Source organism: Chenopodium quinoa, unplaced genomic scaffold, assembly GCF_001683475.1.
Source record: "Chenopodium quinoa cultivar QQ74 unplaced genomic scaffold, ASM168347v1, whole genome shotgun sequence".
Taxonomy (NCBI): Eukaryota; Viridiplantae; Streptophyta; class Magnoliopsida; order Caryophyllales; family Amaranthaceae; genus Chenopodium; species Chenopodium quinoa.
In genome coordinates, this window is record NW_018742681.1 from 2,208,364 (window position 1) to 2,228,698 (window position 20,335).

General features: G+C 37.3%; 3 protein-coding genes across 3 annotated transcripts in view; 1 reads left to right on the forward strand and 2 right to left on the reverse strand.

The window, feature by feature from the left end:
* Positions 1-8,101, forward strand: part of LOC110722410 (ribosomal RNA large subunit methyltransferase I-like) — a 26,612-nt gene extending 18,511 nt beyond the window's left edge. Inside the window, exons 7-8 of the mRNA XM_021901676.1 lie at positions 5,546-5,683; positions 7,883-8,101. Of these exons, the coding sequence (XP_021757368.1) occupies positions 5,546-5,683; positions 7,883-8,011 (267 nt within the window). The 3' untranslated portion in view covers positions 8,012-8,101. The remainder of the gene's footprint in view (positions 1-5,545; positions 5,684-7,882) is intronic.
* Positions 8,079-15,217, reverse strand: LOC110722411 (ALA-interacting subunit 3-like). The gene is made up of 9 exons (XM_021901677.1): positions 14,986-15,217; positions 14,748-14,876; positions 11,888-11,946; positions 11,706-11,780; positions 10,066-10,176; positions 9,837-9,907; positions 8,920-9,217; positions 8,503-8,792; positions 8,079-8,290 (listed from the first exon to the last, which is right to left on the reverse strand). Exons 2-9 carry the CDS (start codon positions 14,827-14,829, stop codon positions 8,236-8,238), a joined length of 1,041 nt encoding a protein of 346 aa, XP_021757369.1. The 5' UTR covers positions 14,830-14,876; positions 14,986-15,217; the 3' UTR covers positions 8,079-8,235.
* A 3,307-nt stretch (positions 15,218-18,524) lies between these two features.
* On the reverse strand, positions 18,525-19,947 carry LOC110722363. The gene is made up of 2 exons (XM_021901638.1): positions 18,854-19,947; positions 18,525-18,767 (listed from the first exon to the last, which is right to left on the reverse strand). The coding sequence occupies exons 1-2, from the start codon at positions 19,259-19,261 to the stop codon at positions 18,639-18,641; spliced, it is 537 nt and encodes a 178-aa protein (XP_021757330.1). The 5' UTR covers positions 19,262-19,947; the 3' UTR covers positions 18,525-18,638.
* Between the last annotated feature and the right edge of the window lie 388 nt (positions 19,948-20,335).

The following is a 20,335-nucleotide window of genomic DNA, read 5'->3' on the forward strand; positions in this document are numbered from 1 at the left end:
GAGCAGCAAGGAAGTTGGAGCAACTACCCGAATTCTTGAAGAGGTTATTACAAGAGTATGGGTCGTTTTTTTAAAATGCAACATGGGTTGTCGTCGGTGAGGGGGCACAAACATGCCATCACATCAAAGGAGGGGAGCAAACCGATTAGTGTACGACCATACCAGTGTCTGCAAGTTCAAAAGGACGAAATTGAAAAGCTCATAAGAGAGATAATGGAGGTCGGAATAATTAGACCCTCAACAAGTCCTTTCTCAAGTCCTGTATTATTAGTGAAGAAAAAAGATGGCTCGTGGAGGTTTTCCGTGGACTATAGGGCGCTCAACAAGGAGACGGTACCGAATAAGTATCCGATTCCGGTGATCAACGAACTCCTAGATGAGTTGGGTGGAGCTAAGGTGTTCTCGAAATTGGACCTTAAATCTGGATGCCATCAAATTCGAGTTCGACCGGAAGATACCGACAAGACGACATTCTGTAATTACGAAGGCCATTACGAATTTCTCGTGATGCCTTTCGATTTTACAAATGCGCCGGAAACTTTCCAATCTTTGATGAATGATATCTTTAGGCCATATTTACGCAAGTTTGTACTCGTCTTTTTTGACGATATACTCGTGTATAGTATGGATGAGGATGAACATGTTCATCATTTACAACAAGTGCTGAAGAAACTCACTGATCACAAGCTTTATCCCAATTATAAGAAATGCGAGTTTGGTAGAAGGCAAGTGGCCTACCTAGGCCATGTAATTTCGGTGGATGGGGTTTCAATGTTTTAAGAGAAAATTGAGGCAGTGTTGAATTGGGCTAGCCCAAAGAATTTAAGAGAGTTAAGGGGGTTTCTTGGGCTCACTGGGGTATTATAGAAAGTTTGTGGCCTAATATGCACAAATAGCAAGCCCCTTGACAACCAATTAAAGGACTCCTTTGGGTGGACTGTTGAAGCTTCACGAGCTTTTCAAAAATTGAAGGAAGCCATGACTCCGGCTCCCGTTTTGGCGATGCCGGACTTCCACAAGGGGTTTGTCTTAGAAACCGATGGTTTCGGTTTCGGGTTCGGGCTTGGGTCGTGTTAATGCACGAGGGTCGGCCCATTGCCTTTTATAACAAGCTTTTGGGTGTGAGGGCCCAAGCTAAGTCCATTTACGAGAAGGAGTTAATGGCAATATGTTTAGCCATTGAAAAATGGCGGCATTACTTACTCGGAAGGTACTTTGTTGTAAGAACCGATCAACAAAGCCTAAGGTATATCACTCAACAACGTGAAGTTGGGAGTGAATATCAAAGATGGATGAGAAAGCTAGTGGGATTTGATTTTGAGGTGCAACATCGACCCGGAGCTTTGAATCGGGTTGCGGATGCCTTGTCTCGTAAGGGGGGCGAAGAAGCCCACCTTGGGTCCATGTTACACTAACTTAGTGGATTGGGGAGAGCTTAAAAAAGAATAAAAGGAAGATAAGTGGATCAACAGTGTCATGCAAGCCTTGGAGTTGAACACTGAAGGGCCCAATGGGTTTGCAATTGAAGGAGAAATATTGAAGTATAAGGGGCGCATTGTTTTGTTAAAAGGGTCCAAATTCATTTCACTTCTGCTTCAAGAATATCACTGTACACCGGTGGGAGGGCATGATGGTGAGGTCAAAACATACCTCCGGGTGGCCACAGACTGGTATTGGCCGGGAATGAGAGAGATGGTTGTGAGGCGATGCGGGATCAGTCAAAGGAGTAAGGTGGCGCAGCAGCACCCCTTCGGACTGCTACAGCCACTACGGATGCTGACGGCGGTTTGGGAGGACGTGTTCTCTAGCAAGACGGCCGTATGAAAAATTGGCAACGCGTTTTTACGGGCCTTTCAAGGCGGTTCAGAAAATCGGGAAGGTGGCGTAGAAGCTGTTGCTGCCGCAATCTTCCAAGATTCATCCAGTTTTCCATGTTTCGCAACTCAAGCGCGCCGTGGGTGAACTTCCGGTTAATCCAATAATTCCAGAGCAATTGTCACCAGAGTTAGAGTTATTGGTGGAAACCAAAGAGCTGCTGAACGTGAGATGCAAGGGTTAAAGGGTTCCTCAAAATTGGAGGTGCTGCTTAAGTGGATGGGACTGTCGGATTATGAGGCCGCTTGGGAAGAGTTCAAAGCGGTTGATCAGCGTTTCCCATCCTTCCACCTTGAGGACAAGGTGAAACTCAAAGGGGGGAGAGATGTGATGGACTGGTTTAGTGGCTTGAGTCAACCGGGTCAAACACCTTTGTTGGTGTATTCGAGGCATGAAAAAGGGAAGAACAAGGGTCAGCACCAACATGAGCAAGGTCAACAGCAAGAGTAGCAACCAAGGAGCATTTCTATGCAAGAAGACAAATCCAATTAAGGAGTTTAGGAAAGAAAGCAACCAGCTTCAATTATGTTTGCTTATGGTTTTTCTATATTAGCAAAGTAGTCACATGATCTCCTTAAGGTCAGCCTTGACCATTAGAAATCTTGAGTATAAGTAGTGTAGTATGTGTTACAAGAAATCCATCCAGAAATTGAGTGAAACACCTGTGTGATTAGTAGCCTCAAGCTACCATGAGACTTATAGCCTAAAGGCTAAAGCTTTACTTATCTCTCTTAGTTTGTAATCCGAAAATCATTAGCAATTAAATACTCAAGCTCTAGCCTTAAATTACTGTTAATTGTGTTTAATCTTGGTGTGGGAAGTCTGGTCTATTAAAATGTTTTGTAAAACTTCTAGGACGTTAACTGCTATATAAAAGAATTTAGCTGTGTGTTATATACACCTCATTTATGGCATCTAATTTAAGTTTCACTTACACTTGTGTGAGAACCTGATTTGATATAAGTTTAGTTTCTTTTGTTTCGAGTGGCTGTTTTTGTTCCATTTGACCAATAAGTTAGCAACCCCTTTATTTGTTACTTGCCCATTTGTTTTAGATATAGATAAAGAACCCAGTTTTTATTTGTCCGATTAATTAGTATAATTTATACTAAGTATAAACGCAACCTAAGGGCAACAAAATTCAAATTCAAATCTTTACAGAACAGTCTATAAAAGCACCATGTTAATTATGCTACAAGTCTGAGGATGGGATTTCCTAGCTGCATGATTCCAAATTTCAGTCGCTTGATCTCTGCTATCAATCCTTTCAAACCATACATCAAAGTTTTAGCATAAAGGCACTACGCCAATGAATATTTTAAACAACATAATTTTCTTGCCTAGGCCTCTCCTTGCACCAATAAAATAGGATGTATACAAGTATTTTGTGTCACCAGCATGTTCAACCTGCATGGGCCTACCATCCACATTTGCAAACTTGTTATAGATATTAATTATATCTGAAGGTAGGCCACAAACTTGAGACATTGTCATATGGGATTTTGTCTAACCGATAGTGCTTGCTACGAGGAGAAAAGCTTTTTGTGGGTTTCTATATAAGGAATAAAAATATAAGATTAGGTAATAAGGTTTTTCTATGTTGATTAGGGCAGGAATATGTCATTGATAATACACCAAATCAAATTACCTAACTACCAATTACATGAGTAAATGGAAAAATTAAATGAGTAGGGTTATATCTCGACGGGGAAACAGGAAGAAAAACAATCAAATCACAAGATAAAAGAGTCACAAGGGTGTATGTTTTTGGTAATTTTGGGATTGAGATTGAAAGCGAACTAGCACAAACTAACACAAACAAACTATAAAAAATAATGATGGATTCTAGATATATAAAAGCGCTAGGGGAAATGGGGGACCCAAGCATAGTAAACAATGATAATTATGATCATCACACCAACGAAAACATGAAACATGCAATTTCTAGCTAAATAGCTCACTCCCTTGCAACTAATTAGGCAAAGATGTTGGGCAATCACATTCTATCCTAGTTCACTTTTGTGCAACTAAATTTGAACAACACAATTGATGAGATTAAGTAGCGCTAAATTAACCCCAATGACATGAAAAAAATTCTTAAACATTACAAGGTGTAGATAATTAATAATCAATCATTCTCATTTGAAATCAATCATCACCGAGCTAAAAATCTAGCCTAGAAAGGGGAGAGAAGACATGGAAGACATGAAAGAACTAATCACAATCGACACAAAGCTAGACATGATAAACAAAAGGAGAAACACAAACTAGTATTAACAAAGCAATCAAAACAAGAAAATCAAGCAAAACATATGAAAATAGGATGAACAAAACAAAAAACAAAAAACAAAAAAAAAAAAAAAAAAAGAAAAGAAAATAGAGAAGAAGAGATTACTAAACAAAATGCTTGAATTGAATTTCTTAAAGAATTAAAGATGCTACAGTGGAGTTTTCAATCTTCCTACACTTTCTCTCTCTAGAAATCTAAGCTAAGCTCTCTACTTTTGGTCTAAAATCTAGTTAAAAGGCTAATTACATGAATATTAGGTATATAGATATACCCCTTCTCTAATCTACCAAATTACGCCTAAAAAGGCAATTAAAATGCACAGAATACCCTGCGGAGCAAACGCTCCCAAGGGTTTACAGAAATCCTATGACAGTGGGGAACGGCCGCTCCTATAAGGTGGAGCGGACGCTACTGAGGAGTGGCTGGGTGGAGTAGCCGCTCCTCTCTCCTGATCCTTGCTGCTTGAAAAGTGCATGAATGACGTGCGCGCTTCCTTTGATGGAGCGATGTTTTGCTCCAACTTGAATTCTTCCTCTACTCCAACACATTCCGGGCTCCAAGCAAAAAAACTTCCGGGCCGTGATAGTGACATCCTCGAGCATCCTAGGATAAGAACTCATGCGCAATTGTAAGCAAATAAGGTAAGGGAGCAAGATAGAGGTGGAACTAGCATAAAACGCCCAAATCATGTGATTATTGCCAAAGAATAAGAAAAGGAAGGAGATTAGGAAAATAGACAAAACCTACAAGGGGATAATGAAGCGAGAAGAGGACTAAATTAAGGGGTAAATAGAATCACATAAGTGGTGTTTTAGATCACTTAACACTTAGGAATTGGAAATTTCTGGAGTTAAAGAAATTCCTTCTTAACAGAAATTTAGACAAGAGCTCTGTGGAGTAGAGAATTAATAAAGCTAAGGAAGAACTGACAGAAATGTTCCCCTTCCCAGGACATTCTTGGGATCCAATTTTAACTCCTATGTCATCTTTGCGTCAATGATATTGAAGACTACTTGCATGGTGAAACTTCCATTTATTTTATAGAATAACATGTGTAATCAAGAAGATATGTGACTGATACTAATCTATAGCAAATTTAAACAGCTTCCATTCATTTAGGAACCGCTTTGCTGAGCTTTGTGAATCTGAAATTGGTTGAGGACCTAAAACATGCGCTGTATACTGTGAGGAATGGTCTTATCTTTAGCCCATTGCAAAATTTGTCAGACAATTTGTTGTTAGTTCTTTTTGCTTTTCGTCATGGTGCTCATTAGAATTTCTGGCCGTTAAGTAGGTCTTCCTTGGAAACGAATGTATCTTATCTTGAATTGTGTCAATCACTGCATCCTCTTTGGTTAAATTGTTTGTTGTATATTACAGGTTCTACACAATGCATCTGGAATGTATAGGAATCTAAATGCGTTAGCTATGAGATTGACAAGAAAGGGTGGTATCTTAATGACTTGCTCGTGTTCTGGTGCTATGACACAGAGTGGGTTGTTCATGAGTGTTATTCAGGCAAGTACTAGTCTCTTCCCTCTTAATGCATTTCAGCACATTTTCTCAGTTCTACTGTCAGAATAGGGATACAGAGTAGATTAAGCATTTGGAGGAGTTTATACTTTTAAAAGTGGCTTCTTTTACATTGTCGGAAAACACACTTAGTACCATTTTAGGAGATGATGAGTTGTGATAGTAGAGATTAAAGAGGCTGTTTCAAAAAAGGAACAAAAGAGGAAATGTAACAGTCGCCAATCCTTGCATAGATTCAACCTCAGTACTTTTGATGATTATTTTCTACATGAACTGATATTGCGGTAATTTTCACTAGGTATATGTCATATGTCTACTGAAGTTTAGTTTATCTATCTATATTTGTATAATTAGGTTACTGAATGCACCGGTAGGAATTTATCTGTTTTACTAGCTATCTTGTATTTTTCTTTTTTGTCTACTTGTATGAAAAGAAAAGGATAACTTCTTTGGGTCAGAAGTTTGTTGTGATAGATCGACAAAGTGGGTTGCATATTTAAGAAATTTAATAAACTATTTGCACTATATATATATAATTAAACTAAAGGAAAAATAGAAATTAAAAATACAACCTTTACCCCTATGTTCATCCTGTTAGACAGGTTAAAAATATTTTTTTTTTTTTTTTTGGTAAAAATTAAGAAAAGTTCATCCCCTCCCACCTAGCCACCTCCCAACCATCACCACCAACTGCCACCCTACCAAATTAAACCAAACCACCACCACCACCACCTCACCTTCACCCCAATCTGAAACCACCACCTCCAACCACTTCCCCTAACTGCAACCCCCACTCACACCCCCACCTTAGCTGAACCCAATCCCCACCTGAAACCCTAACCCCACATACTCGACCCTATTGCACGGCCGCTGCAAAGCAACAACCTCCTCACTTCCCCATTGTTCGCAACTAAGCAACCCGCAACAACCACCATCGCAGCAGCCCCTCCTGCTGGTGGATTTTTTTGGTGAGGGATGGGTTTTGCTATGGTGAGTTTTTAGTGGTGGGGGATGGCCGGATGGGCTTTTTGAGTGGATGTTAAGGTTTCGTGGGTTGACATGGTGGTGGCCTGATATTCGAAACGACGGTGGTTGATAAAGGTGCAATTTCCGTCAGTTTTGTGGGGGATTTTGTGGGTTTTGTGGATTTGTAGGTGGTGGGTTTTTTGGGATTTCGTGGGTTGTGGCGAGTACGGCGGTGGTGATGGTGGGTTGGGTTGTCGGGGAAGGCGGTGGGCTGTTCCGATCGAGACGGCGGCATAGTGGTGGTCATTTAGGCAGTAAAAGGGGGGCTGGGGACTTTGATTTTTTTGTTTTTCTATTAATTATTTTTGTTTTTTTAATTATTAAAAAAAATAGACCTATAAAAAACTGACACGTGGCATATAACTTACAAAAACGGATCACTAGCAGATAATGGATGTTTAGATGAAGATAGAGGGTAAAGGTTGAATTTTTATGGGATAATCAAAAGGTTGGATTTCAGTGAAAAGTTGGATTTTTAATTTCCATTTTTCTTAAAATAAAATAAGAATGATGATGAAAATTGGGTTGTTTTGATTGATAACGAGTCATACAACTTTTATATTTTTCAGGTGGGTTTGCATTTGTTTGATGTTTGATGTTTTTTTAAGGACAAGAGAACAATATATAATAATACTCTATTAAGAAAAATGTCTTAAGCCAAAAAAAAAAAAAAAAAAAAAAAAAACTGAAAAAGTATCTATTATTTGTTCTTAAAACATGCAACTATGCAATTAATGTCCTTTTTTATTGCCTGTATGGCTGTATATCCTATGATTGTCTAAATATTATACATCCTTCCATTTTTTTAGTTGATGCCATTTAATTTTTACACTATTTACATAAAACACTTTGACTAGCTTTTGTGATTTGTAAGTACAATTAAATATAATCATGTGACATCTTGTTTGAATCGTCTCATTGTATATTTTATTAAAATCTAATTTTTTAAATTTTACAATATCAATACTTAAAGATATTAATCATTAAAATAGTTTGTTAGCAAGCATGATAATAGAAAGGTGTCAACTAAAAAAAACAGAGGTAGTATGTAAAAACACATTTTCTCTCACAATTGAACTATCAACACAAACCGGAGTATTATTCATTTCAATATGCAAAGTGATTTTGATTGTTTCTAAGTTGCATGTTATTCTACAGGGTGCAGCAGCAATGGCGGGAAAAAAGGTGACTGTACTTCGGCAAGCTGGAGCAGCATGTGATCACCCTATTGACCCATCCTACCCAGAAGGAGCATACCTTTCCAACATCATGCTCAGAGTTCTATAAGAAGTGTGTTGTAGCTTGTAGGCAACAAATTCGTCAAGGAATGATGTAAAAACTTGTATTCATATAATTATACATAACACATTTCCCTCATAGCATCCAAATCCCGAGAACCAAACATTTTTTTCTAGAGTGTACATTTTCCATTAACATTCAATTACACTACTAATCAAGTATTTTCAATTTACAAAATCTCTTCCAGATACAAACACAAGCCCAACAACTGATTATCTTCCTCCTGGATTTCTGTTCCATGACAAGTAAGAAGGATCCCCAAGTCGCCTGTAAAAATAATATCAGGATGAGAACAATGATATCTAAAAACTGTTGAGACAACAGACGCGTGACAAAAGGAGTATAAGAGAATTTGAAAGGAAAAACAAATATTGATAAGATTGATGCCTTAATGGTTGGAACCTCAAATCTTAGAGATTACGAAGTAATTTAATGCAGAGCAAAATGAAATGTGCAAATTAGCAATTGCAGAAGCTTACCTTGGCTTCACAAGATAAATGAGAGTGAATAACATTGCCAAAAAGAAACACAAGCCACCAACAGTAAGATAGGCAATGCCAAGGAAGTCATTTTTCCCGCCGAGCCAACTAGTTGTGGAGAGTACCAGCATCTTCTTCCCATTGAAGCTGTAGGTATTGTAGTTGTTCTTGAGAGTGACATTTATGACATCTCCAGCTTGCAGGTCCTGATGTATTTTGCCATATAATTTCCGGAAAGTAGGAAGAGCAGCAGTTCGCATCCATACTATGAGATCCTCTTGATCACTAAGCTGTAATAGACAAATATGAGTCATAATTCTTGCCAGTGAAAAGTGAGAACTGTACAGCAAACAATAGAATTATAAACACTTGTTCTATATGAAAAGGTAAGACATTTGTACAGAAGAAGCTACTTACTGGAATAGATTCATTTAAACTAGCACCCCCAATAAGTCCTCCCTTCTGAAAATTACTTGGGAAGACATCCTTCCCAAATTTGTGATCTCTATCACTCTTCCATGCAATTCCATTCTTGTTGACAGTTAAGTTCCTGTTGCTTATAGAAAAACTATAAGTATCATTGAACAAACTCCAAGCTATTAGACCACAAGGCACAATTGGCTTCCCGTTTGCAGTATCCTCTGGTTTGCAAGCGCTTACTTCATTAGCACTTCTGTTATGCCTCAATTGCTGATCACTTCGACTTTTCACATACCTGCATTACACCAGATTGTTAAATAATAATTTTGTTATAACATTTATCTTTGAGTTATTGAGTATGAAGAACGTAATAAACTTGGGAGTGCATGGTTTCTTGTATACAAAAAGAAAGTTCAAGACAACAAACTTAGAACATCAGAGCATAACAGTAGAATCCAGTGCCCATTTTACCAAGAGCACTTAGATCCTGTTCAATGTAATTATAAATCCTGCTAGCCTAATCTGTTCAAGGAAACCATAGCATAATCTCCAAAAACAGCATATCTCAGAAATTCTTCCTCTCCTATACCGGAAGTAACCCATCCCACCATCCCCTGTCTATATTAAAAAAAGCATAAGTACTATATTATGTGACAATCACTAAGAGAATTTTGAAGCATTTTCATTTCAAAAATGATAGCTGCTTCTGAGGAAAAATAAAATAAATGAGTGCATTATGGCAGAACTAAAACCCAACAAAAATTTGCTACGGAATCCCTTCCCTACACATCCAGATTGATTCATACACTCATAGAGAAATCACCAGGTCATTTAACTGAAACGGTATAACAATAAGTGGAGAATTAACTCCAGACACTAATGTTGATTTTGTAAGAAAGAATAAAGGAGTGTACCTGCGATGGTTCTGATAAAAGTTATCAAGCTGGTAGTAAATATAAATAGGTGCTTTCATATGCTTCGAAACCTACATGGATAAAAATAAATGGGAGACAGATAACACCAAATTAGATGAAAAAAAAACAATAGCAGCAAAACCAGCTGGCATATATTGACAAGGTATTTGTGCTGAAACAGCTGTATGTATTAATCAAAGCACATAAGAAAGGTGTAGGAAACACTTACATTTAGTGTCCTAATGCAGGTTTTATCACTTGGTCCTGTGATGTAGCTGATCTTTGCACTTTTAGACCCAGGTATACAGTCATCATCATAACGGTCTACAATTTCAACAACCTTGTGGCCAAAAGAATATCAATAATTAACGAACACGTAATAATTAGGCAGAAAAATTATACTACTTACAGAAATAAATTGTAGGTATATGACCTATATGCATATACATAGAAATGTCATAATCATGTGCACATAAAGCCATAAGGTTCAGGTCCATCTCATTGTTCAACTAAAACTGTTAGAGAGAGCTATCAAATAATCAATTTAGATCACCAATATCTAAACTTATAAATATCTAATCTCATAAGTGGCTTTTTATTAACTTTTACCACATTCACTTCGAATTTATAATATCTATAAGTAGAACGAAATAACATACATAACCAACCAGAGCTCTGTAGTGCTGCAGTACACTTCTACTCTCTTAATGGGCAGAAGCTATCAAACATCACCTCCCCCAAAATATAAAGAAAAAATAAAAAGAGAGAAGGTCCCTTTGAGGCTTTAATGGGAAGAAGTGAAGTGTAAACTCAGTCACCCCCGTGCTCCAGAGAAAGAGAGAGAGAGGTTCTTTAGTACTAAACATAATACATAAACAAAAACACCAACATAGTGGGTTCTCTCTTCTTTCCTTCGTTTATCCCCCTTCTTGCTGGCGGACATTCCACCACATCCCCAAAAAGAAACAGACCCCCCCTTCCCCCCCCCCCTTCCCCATATTAATTAGGGTTGTCAATTAATTATGGATGTTTAACTAGAACAGAAAAATGCAGGGAGAAATTTTTAGTTTTATTGGAATGAGATTATACCCATTATGAGGCCAAAGGATAAGGAGAGGAAATGAGGAATAGAGGATTACATAAGAGGAGTCAATGGTTGGACACTAAGCATTTGTAAGCCCGAATAGTGGTAGAGGATCAAGGTGGGTTATTTGAAGGGAAAAGGTGAGGAGGTTAGGAAGACCAAATTGGCTAATGACATAGAATCATTGCTAGTATTCATTAAATAAGAGATTTTAAGGGATGGAGAGGAGAATGTAAGTTGGAAGTGAGCTATGGGAAGGGTGGAATTGGTTTTGGGCTAAATTTTTGGTGAGGGATATTGGCAGGTTAGGTGGGGATAAGAATGTGAACACATGGCTGACCACGTTGAGGGAGTATATATTTTCGTTTGTTCTTTATGATTAAATGCTTTCATTGGAGATTGGACATTTGCAACCATTTTCGAACAGAATACTATAGAGTTGTTTTATACTTCCTCCGTTCTTTTTTACTTGACCCGCTTTGACTTTTACACTATTTACCACCCCTCCTTTGACCGTCTTTTGTGAATAATATATAAGGAAAAATATATTCATGTGGGATCTTTTTGTATTTGTTTCAATAAGTATTATCATAATATATAACTTTTATAATTTTTACTTATGGAGAATTAAAGTTATTGATCGTTAAAGTTTTACATTGGCAAGCGTGTTAAAAGAAACACGTCAGGTAAAAAAGAACAGAGCAAGTATTATATATGTGATTGCGCATAGTATGAGGAGTATGTGCATAGGGGGGAGGGGAGATAGAGTTGAAGTTAAAACATACATCACGAGATGCAAATAGTGAAGCAACTCCAATTGGAATAAACACAATGCTGACAACCATGAATGCGGAAATCACCTGCACAGAAAATTAAAAAGCATGAGATAACTTAAAATAATTGAAAACCGTTGGTGATAATACAGTTTAATACAAAGTACAAGGGAGCAGCATTAGTTCTTTCATACCCAACGAGGAGTTAAGATAGGTTTGCAAGCTGGAAGCTCCTGTTGGGTGAACCTTGAATCTTTAAAAAAACAAAAAATTAAACATGAGATATTATCCTTGGAACAGTTATTTACAAATACTGAAAAGACATTGTTATGAATAGCTAACAAAATCAATAAAAGAAGACCAACAACATAAATGTTTTGTATAAATAGCTTTCATAGAAGTATCCCTGCTCTCTCATTCTTCAGACTAACAGATTTTCACACAAGTCATGTCTAATGCTGCATCATGTGCTCCTAACAATCATAACAATCTATCATGCACATGGAAAGATACGACAAACATGGTCACGAATTTGTAGAGGGGTTTATGACACACATCTGTAATTAGACACACTCCCTATAATTTTGTTCGATGTACCACTTTTCATTTTGAGGTGTTTTTAAATGTACCCTTCTACTTTATTTGATTTTCAGCAAACACATCTTACCATCTAACTCCATTTACGCCATAATATTTACACCTTTCAACCCACTCACTTTTATTTTATCTCTTTCTCTATACAAATGCTTGCACATAGTCTTTCACCCAAAAAAAAAAAAAAAAAAATGTCCTTGTTACACACTTCAAAAGTAAGGAGCCCATACAAGCTTTATTTGCTAGTTGAACTGTCCTCTTGAACTTCAACATCCATTTTAGCATAACTATCAAATCTGTGAAATTATCCGAATGAAGCTTATGTTGCTCCCAACCCTGCTACCTCAAATCTCAATTCTAGTCAATTCTTAAATCTGCTTTTTTATTCAACATCTGCTTCAATGAGGCAGTTGATCATAAGGGATAGAGGAGGAAGATTTTTGTGGATGACTATACGCAATAATCACTTTTAGTTCATGTTAGCCGACCCCACTTATGGGATTAAAGCTTTGATTGATTGATCTGCTTCAATGAATTTGAGTATGTCAAAATGCATGAATTTATGGAATGTCAACATTAGGGTGATTCTGGCCTCAGTATTCAAAGATAAAGTCAACAATATGTTTAATAGGCTCTTGCTTTAATTTAGCCAATCACGTGTTCATTCCATGTATGACAATAATCTCAAGTAGTTATCAGGCGATAAATCAAAAAATTGACCATATAAAATTCTACTCAATAAATTAGCCATAAGCAATCATCTTAATTCATTGGCTTTACCCCAACTCTTCATTTTATCTGAGTAGCCAGTTGAGATACTCAATGTAACAGAGCACACAATGTAGGTAGCACTTCAACTTTAAGCGAAGTATTTCACTATTTCAAACAACCATTAAAAATTAAAAAAATAAAAATAAAAGAGAGAAATAGAGAGGGAGAGAAGATAGAGAGTCATGAGCTATATATGCCATATATGAACACCAGATGGGGGTGAAAATTTAAAAGATGTATTGGAAAATACATTTTAGAATCATGCATGTCACAAGATCCAGGTGACTAAGATAGGATAATGATCAACAGAGAAGCAGTTTTTTTTGCAGCTTGCAGGCACCAACAGATATCTAAGACAAGGATGAAAATTTGCAATTCTCAAGCTAAGTTGTGGGTTTATGCTGATAGAAATTTAGAAACAAATGGTTTATTGGTGTTCTAATTATGCAGCTGTACATGTACCAACATCAGTTTGCAAAGTCATAGGCCCCATAGAATTTGTGAGGAAAAAGAAATCTAGCTTACCTACATCCTTTGCTTGTACTTTGTCTACACTGGACATGTGTAGAGGACAGATAAAAAGAGAGCTGTATTCAGTATTAAACCCAAAATACCAACTAAAACAAAGGGTGGGCGATTTTAGAAATTTATAGCTAATAAAGTAGGACATACAATAGGAAGTGAAGGATAAAGTCTCAACCATATAGGTGGGTATACGACAGTACTCTGACACTACAATCCTACAACACTAGGCTCGTCAACCACACTAAGGGATGATTCTCCACATAGTGTACAGTTGAAATCAAAATATAAAATTTGGCTATTAAGATAACCATTAAATTTGAACTAATTATAAGTCAAACCCATTTTTTATGACCTAGAACGAAGCCTAATTTTCCATCCACCTTACCTACTTTAAAAGCTATATAAATTTGGAAGATCGACCAGAGCCAGAACAGAGCAGAGTTGGTAGTAAGGTACACTGACACAGATCAGGTATTCTGACTAGACAAAACGTATGCACAAAAGAGTTCCCACTACATTCATTTGTAATTGCAGGTATGCACAAATTGCTACTCTCATATGGAAAATTATACTTCACAATAAAAAATAAAAAAAAAATAAAAAAAAGAGCAAATTCCAAACTTTTTTACACTACCAATCAAGCAAAGAAGATAAACATGGAGAATAAGATCCTCGTCCGCACTAAAAACAGCCTAAATCTTCAAATTCATATAAACTTTCAGTTATAATAAAACACAAAAGAAACCGAAAACATAACATAAACTAGATGGCACCAACACCCCACAGACTACACAAGTCCAAGATACCAAGGATCATGCATCAAATTAACTATTTGCATTCACTAGTAACGATAATTGCTAATATACTATGAACAAGAATCAACTAATCAATGATAATTTTAACAAAACCACCCCAACAAGCAAGAATCTTAACATGTATCAACAACTAAAACAACCCAATGCACCAAAATACAATCACAACAACCCAGAACAGATCCTATCAACAGCTATTTGACAAAATACTAATATAAAAATCAAATTAAATCAACACAATGACATTTTAGACATAATCAATACCCAGAGCTCGAAATCGACATCCAAATCATAATCTAAAAAGAAACCAAAGAAATAAAAATAAATTGAAGCTTAAGGAACATGAAATTACACTTGGGTCGCTTTGAATTTCTTCTAGCTGCTGAAGGATCTGTTGATCCAGCACCAGAACTCGATGTAGGGTTCGAACTCATAGCAGAAGACTTCAATTATTAAGTACCCACAAAATTAAATTCGAACCCTTCAACCAGAAATATCAATAGTTTTGGTCAAAATTAAAAGAACCCCAGAAAATTTAGAAAAAATTGAAGAAAATCAAAGAGATGGGAAAAGATGGATTGAGGGTTTACGTTAAGAAGGGAGAAATTCTTGAGTCTGGGATATCTAAATTATATTACAAATAATCTCTGCGAAATAATGACTTTGAAAAGAATTGAAAAGTCGTTAGGTTGAATGGGTAGCCAGCCACCTCTTTCCAGACTCAGGCAGTCTAGAAGCGAGGTAGAAACTACAGATGAAGAAGAGACAGCAAAATGATGGAAGGGTCAAAGCTTCTACGTTTGAGGTTGAATAAAAAATAAACAAGGGAAATTATGATCGATATATCTTGTAAGGGTTTGTTTAATTCACTTTTTTTTTTTTTTCTTTTTTTTTTGGGACCGCTAAACGTCGCCCTCGAATCTCTAATTAACACCCGCAAAATAACCTAAAATGACATACGTAGTCTTGTTATAAAAATATTATAAAATAATTATTTTTACATAAACACTTTTACCCTACATAAAATTTTTTACCGTTCTCTCTAGTGCTCACATCGGCCACCAACAATCGCGTTGAACCACCAACCACTGTAATTTTCAAAATCAAACAAATAATTTAAATTTTGCAAAACCTAATTTGTTGGATCCCATGGAAGACAACGAAAGGCCGGAAACACCACCTACGTTGGTCGCCAGAGACTCGTCGGACCGTACGAAATCGGTACGATTATTTTTTTTTTTTCCGAAATTTCGATTATTTAATTTTCTGTTTTCGAAATTCCGATTAAAAAAGGTATTTCGAAAAAACTAGGCGTTTCAGTCTAGGTTTTTCGAAATTTCTGGGCGTTAAATAATCGGAATTTCTATCAATTTTGAAATGACGACTGATATTTTCTATCAATTCCGATTGTTTTACTTTGAAAGATGATCAAGATCATTTGTAAAGTATGTTGTTTGTATTTGGATGAATTGTTCATAAGGCATCGAATTTGTTTAGGAGGGTCGTATTGTTCTATCAATCTTAATATGTTATTGTTTGTATTATTCATAAGTATGTTGTTCAAAAAATTATAGTTATATACTACGAATTTGTTTAGGAGGGTCGTTTTGAATTACTCTACTTAATTAATTTCTCTAGTTATAAATTTCTCAATCGTTTATAAGTGAGGGATCACACCTTTTAGTTGTTATTATAATTAGTTGTGTATTGTTAGAATTATTATTATTATTATATTATTATTATTATTAGTTGTTATTATTATTAGTTGTTATTATTATTAGTTGTACGTTGTTAGATTATTATTATTAGTTGTGTTTTTGTTGTTTCTCAACTTTTATTAATATTTGTTTTTATTGTTATTATTATTATATAGGATTCTGAGTCCGATGATGGTGATGGTGTGGACTATAGCGGACATTTTTTGACAGACACTGTGTTTCCGAGTTTTGAGGATGTTGTTCTGTGGGCACCAAATGTTTGTCGCCCGCTCGGATTTATGTTAGTGAAGGCTTCTTACAAGACCGATCGGAGTGGTTGGCCGTATCGATATGTGAGTTATGATCGTGGAAAAAAGAGCATGATAAGAGACATGATGAACACGATACGCAAAGACACGAAAACCAAGGCAAACAGTTGTCCCTTCAAACTCAAGGTTGAGTATGTCAGAGTAGTAAGTGGTTGGAAGCTCAGTTGCTTGAACGACACTCACAATCATTCTTTGGTTGTGTATCCCGAGGGACATCGACAAATCAGCGGTCTTAGTCTTGCTGCTAAGCAGGTAGTACGTGACATGACTCAGGCACAGCTGCCACCTCGGCATATCATAAGAACTCTTGTAAAAAAGTTTCCCAGAGACCATCCAAACATCAGGCCTGTCTACAACTGCAGAAGTAATATCAAAATGGAGCGATTCGAGGGAAGAGAGGTGGTTCACCAGGTGCTTCATTTGGCCAGACAGAGCAAATACCTTACTTGGATTATGACTGATACCAACAATGTGTTGCAACATGCTTTCATGGCACACCCGATCATGAAAAATTTGCTACGCACATACCGTACGTGATAGGTATGGATTCCATTTACAAGACGAACCGATACGGCATGCCATTCTTTGAGATTGTTGGGGTTACACCGACAAATCAGAACTTTCTTGTTGCATACGCATTCATGAGGTCGGCGTCCGAAGAAAGTTATCGGTGGGTGCTTTAGTGCTTGAGGTTGTTGATCGGTCATCATAGAGAGTCGTCGGTACTACTGACAGATAGGGAGCTTGGCCTTTGTGCAGCGTTGAAGAGCGTGTTTCCAAACACAAGACACATGTTGTGTGTGTGGCATATTAACAAAGATGTTTAGGCAAAGGTTACTTCCATGTTTGAAAAAAAGAAGGAGATTGGTGCCAAGTTAAAAAATGGGAGGTGAAAGCATGTGATTAATGCTACATCTGAAGAGGCATATGAAAGAGAGCTTGTAGAGCTGAAAACCAAGTGGGGTCGATGGCCGAAAGTGATTGACTATGTTGTGGACACTTGGCTCATACACAAGGAGAAGTTTGTGATGTTTTGGACGAATCAGGTACTGCACTTCGGCAATGTTAACAACTGCAGGGTTGAGAGCCAGCATTCGGCATTGAAATGTTGGATTGACAGTCCTACAAGTTCTTTAGACACAGTTTGGGCTCAGGTGCACTGCTCAATTGAGAACCAGATCATAGCCATTCGTAATGGGTTGGAGGCATGTAGAGAAACTCATGGTCAGAAGTACAAGCAGAAGCCTTTGCATCAGCTGAACGGAAAGGTATCCTACTATTGTCTGTCTATTCTTCTTGGTGAGACGAACAGGATGTGAGGGTTGAGTACGGATGTCCATCGACGTTGTGGGTGTGCTCTACGTACTATCCACGGGTTACCTTGTGCGTGCCAAATATATGGCTCGATTACTGCAGGGAAGGGGTTGTATATGAAGGACATTCATCCATATTGGAGGACCCTTGTCATCATATCGCAAACGAGGTTGGTTCTCAACCTTAGCTGTACAACATGATTTACTACGACATATGGGGTCAACAGATTGGTTCAAGACTGCAAAGGGAGGTAGACCAGATCAGATGGGATGGTGATGCGTGTGGACATGAGCATTGGATGGTAGCACAACAGGATTTTTGCTATTGCCACAATATGAAATGTGGTAGTGATTTGTTATGGAGTAGGAAATAGACCATCGAGCTACTATCCATCTACCACTGTTTTAACGTTGAACAATCGTGGACGCTATGGTAGCTTTGACTTTGTTGTTTTATTAGCCTAGTGCAGAGTTCGTGATTGGAATTGTTGGTGGATCGCATTTCATTCGTTTGCATATGGATCCTGACCACTCACTTCCTCCAATTTCACCATTGTGGTTTAACACTCGTCAGGCAAGTGTACACGGTTGGGAGGCAAGGTACGAGAGAAGGCTTCAATTGTGGCAGACAATTAGTTAGCTCTTGAGTATCGTTGAGTACTGTTATGGATTTTTTATTAAACTTTATATAACTTTATTAATAAACATGATTATTTTTTAAATTTTTTTTAAGCAATTCTTTTTAAAATTTACTAAGTACTACGTACTTAGAAAATAAAATACTAATATATAAATGTCAACTTGAAAATTCCCAACAAAAGTGATAAAATATAAATGTCCACTAACAACATCCAAAACATAGTCTAATAAAACAACAAAGTCAAAGCTAAAATACAAATTACAACTAATCTTTAAGTCCATTTATTGCATTCCAATCAGCAATCACCTGCTCCAACATTGCTCTGGTGTCCATTGATAGCGTAAGGTACTCACTAAGTGATCGCTGCGCTGTAACCATGAACCACCCTACCCACTGCACAAACCATTATAATTGTGTATTAATAGTAATAATAGGAAAATAAAAAATTAAATTAAAAAAAAACTAAAAAAAAAACTTACGTAATCAACGTTGGTCCTCTCAGGAAGACCGACATCATCCTCAACATTAGGAGTGACGATAGGATGGCTAACTCTCCCAAACCATGGTAGGTAGTCAGGGGCACAAGTATGTCCGCCACGTGGAACTCTAGTACATCCACCAAGCAGAAGACCGAACGCATCACCGGGGACAAATCTATCCCACATGAGAGTGGTCATCTGAGCTGAAGAACTGACCCTCTGGTCAGTATGGACGCCACCGTTCTTGTAGATGGCGTTCTGAGTCTTGACCTGTAACTCCTCTGGAGTCAAATGTAACAACCCAGCTACTAATGTCCTATACTGGTCACTAGGGAGATCACCGGCAACCATATCCCCATCAACCCGAATACCAAGTATGTGGTGTACGTTGTGCAACATGATGGTCATCTCACCAAAAAGTAGGTGGAATGTGTTCGTGTCTGGCTACCATCTCTCAACAAAAGCATAAATCAGTGGAAATCAAGGTGGTCGTGCATAATGCTAGGTAGGTGCGACAACCCAGTCTGCCGTATCCGTGTAGTAGTGGCAGCCGTAAATCTCTCTAGCCAGTCAGTCAAGTCTCTACACACACCAGCTCTAGTATGACACCACAAAAATCGTCGATCTTCCCCGCAACATGGGCCCCGAAATTAGGAATAACGCACCCATCCTCGGGCCCACCGTCCATCGGCCCCTAAACAAGCCAAGACGCTGCCGATCGAGGTGGTCGGGAACTCGTAAATCTCCCATCAGGACCTCTTGTCACAACAGGCGGCTGCTCCTCAGCATCAGCCTCACCCTCATCTTCATCATCTTCAGGTCCATCATCCTCGTACCTCGAACCCAAACCCGGAGTCCCATAATCATCCACTACCCTGTCGCGCTTCGGTACTGAATTACCTTCCCATATACTAATCCCCCTATTTCTCCTAATTGACGCGTTAATACTGTGTGATCTAGCATGCCGTGGACCAGAACCCTCAACTACATTCTAAATTTAAAATAAATTATAATATTAATAATAAAAACAAAATAGGTGATGCAAACAAAAGAAAACCTATAATGTGTTCTATGCATTATTTTAATAAAATCATTACGAGTATTATACAATAATAATAATAATAATAATAAACAACAACAATAATAATAATAAGCAACAACAACAATAATAAAAAGCAACAACAACAATAATAAACATTTAGAGTAGCCAAAAGTGCAAACTTAAAACTAAAAGATTCTAAAAACATGCCGTAAGCAGGGGATCAATGAAATAAACATTTTATAAACAATATACTCATAATTAGAATACTACTACGTACAAAAATTAACCATCTTTGATGTTTGTCGTCCTCCGGTATGACTTTTACTTAATCAAGAAACTCAAATTTTTAACTTTTTTTGAAACCATTTTCAACACTTGTATAAATATATGTAGGAACAGTATTTTATTGGCACTCTTTTCGTGAATTCATCTTTCTTTCA

What these genes read in the sequence shown, in the direction of transcription:
- LOC110722363 (XM_021901638.1), bottom strand. Translation starts at nt 19,261, where the DNA reads ATGACCATCATGTTGCACAACGTACACCACATACTTGGTATTCGGGTT. An exon ending in AGAGGACCAACGTTGATTAC is followed by an intron (nt 18,768 to 18,853) that starts GTAAGTTTTTTT and finishes TGGTTTGTGCAG; the next exon opens with TGGGTAGGGTGGTTCATGGT.
- LOC110722411 (XM_021901677.1), bottom strand. Translation starts at nt 14,829, where the DNA reads ATGAGTTCGAACCCTACATCGAGTTCTGGTGCTGGATCAACAGATCCT. An exon ending in TTTTATCAGAACCATCGCAG is followed by an intron (nt 9,218 to 9,836) that starts GTACACTCCTTT and finishes GGTGTAATGCAG; the next exon opens with GTATGTGAAAAGTCGAAGTG. An exon ending in GTTTAAATGAATCTATTCCA is followed by an intron (nt 8,793 to 8,919) that starts GTAAGTAGCTTC and finishes TGTCTATTACAG; the next exon opens with CTTAGTGATCAAGAGGATCT.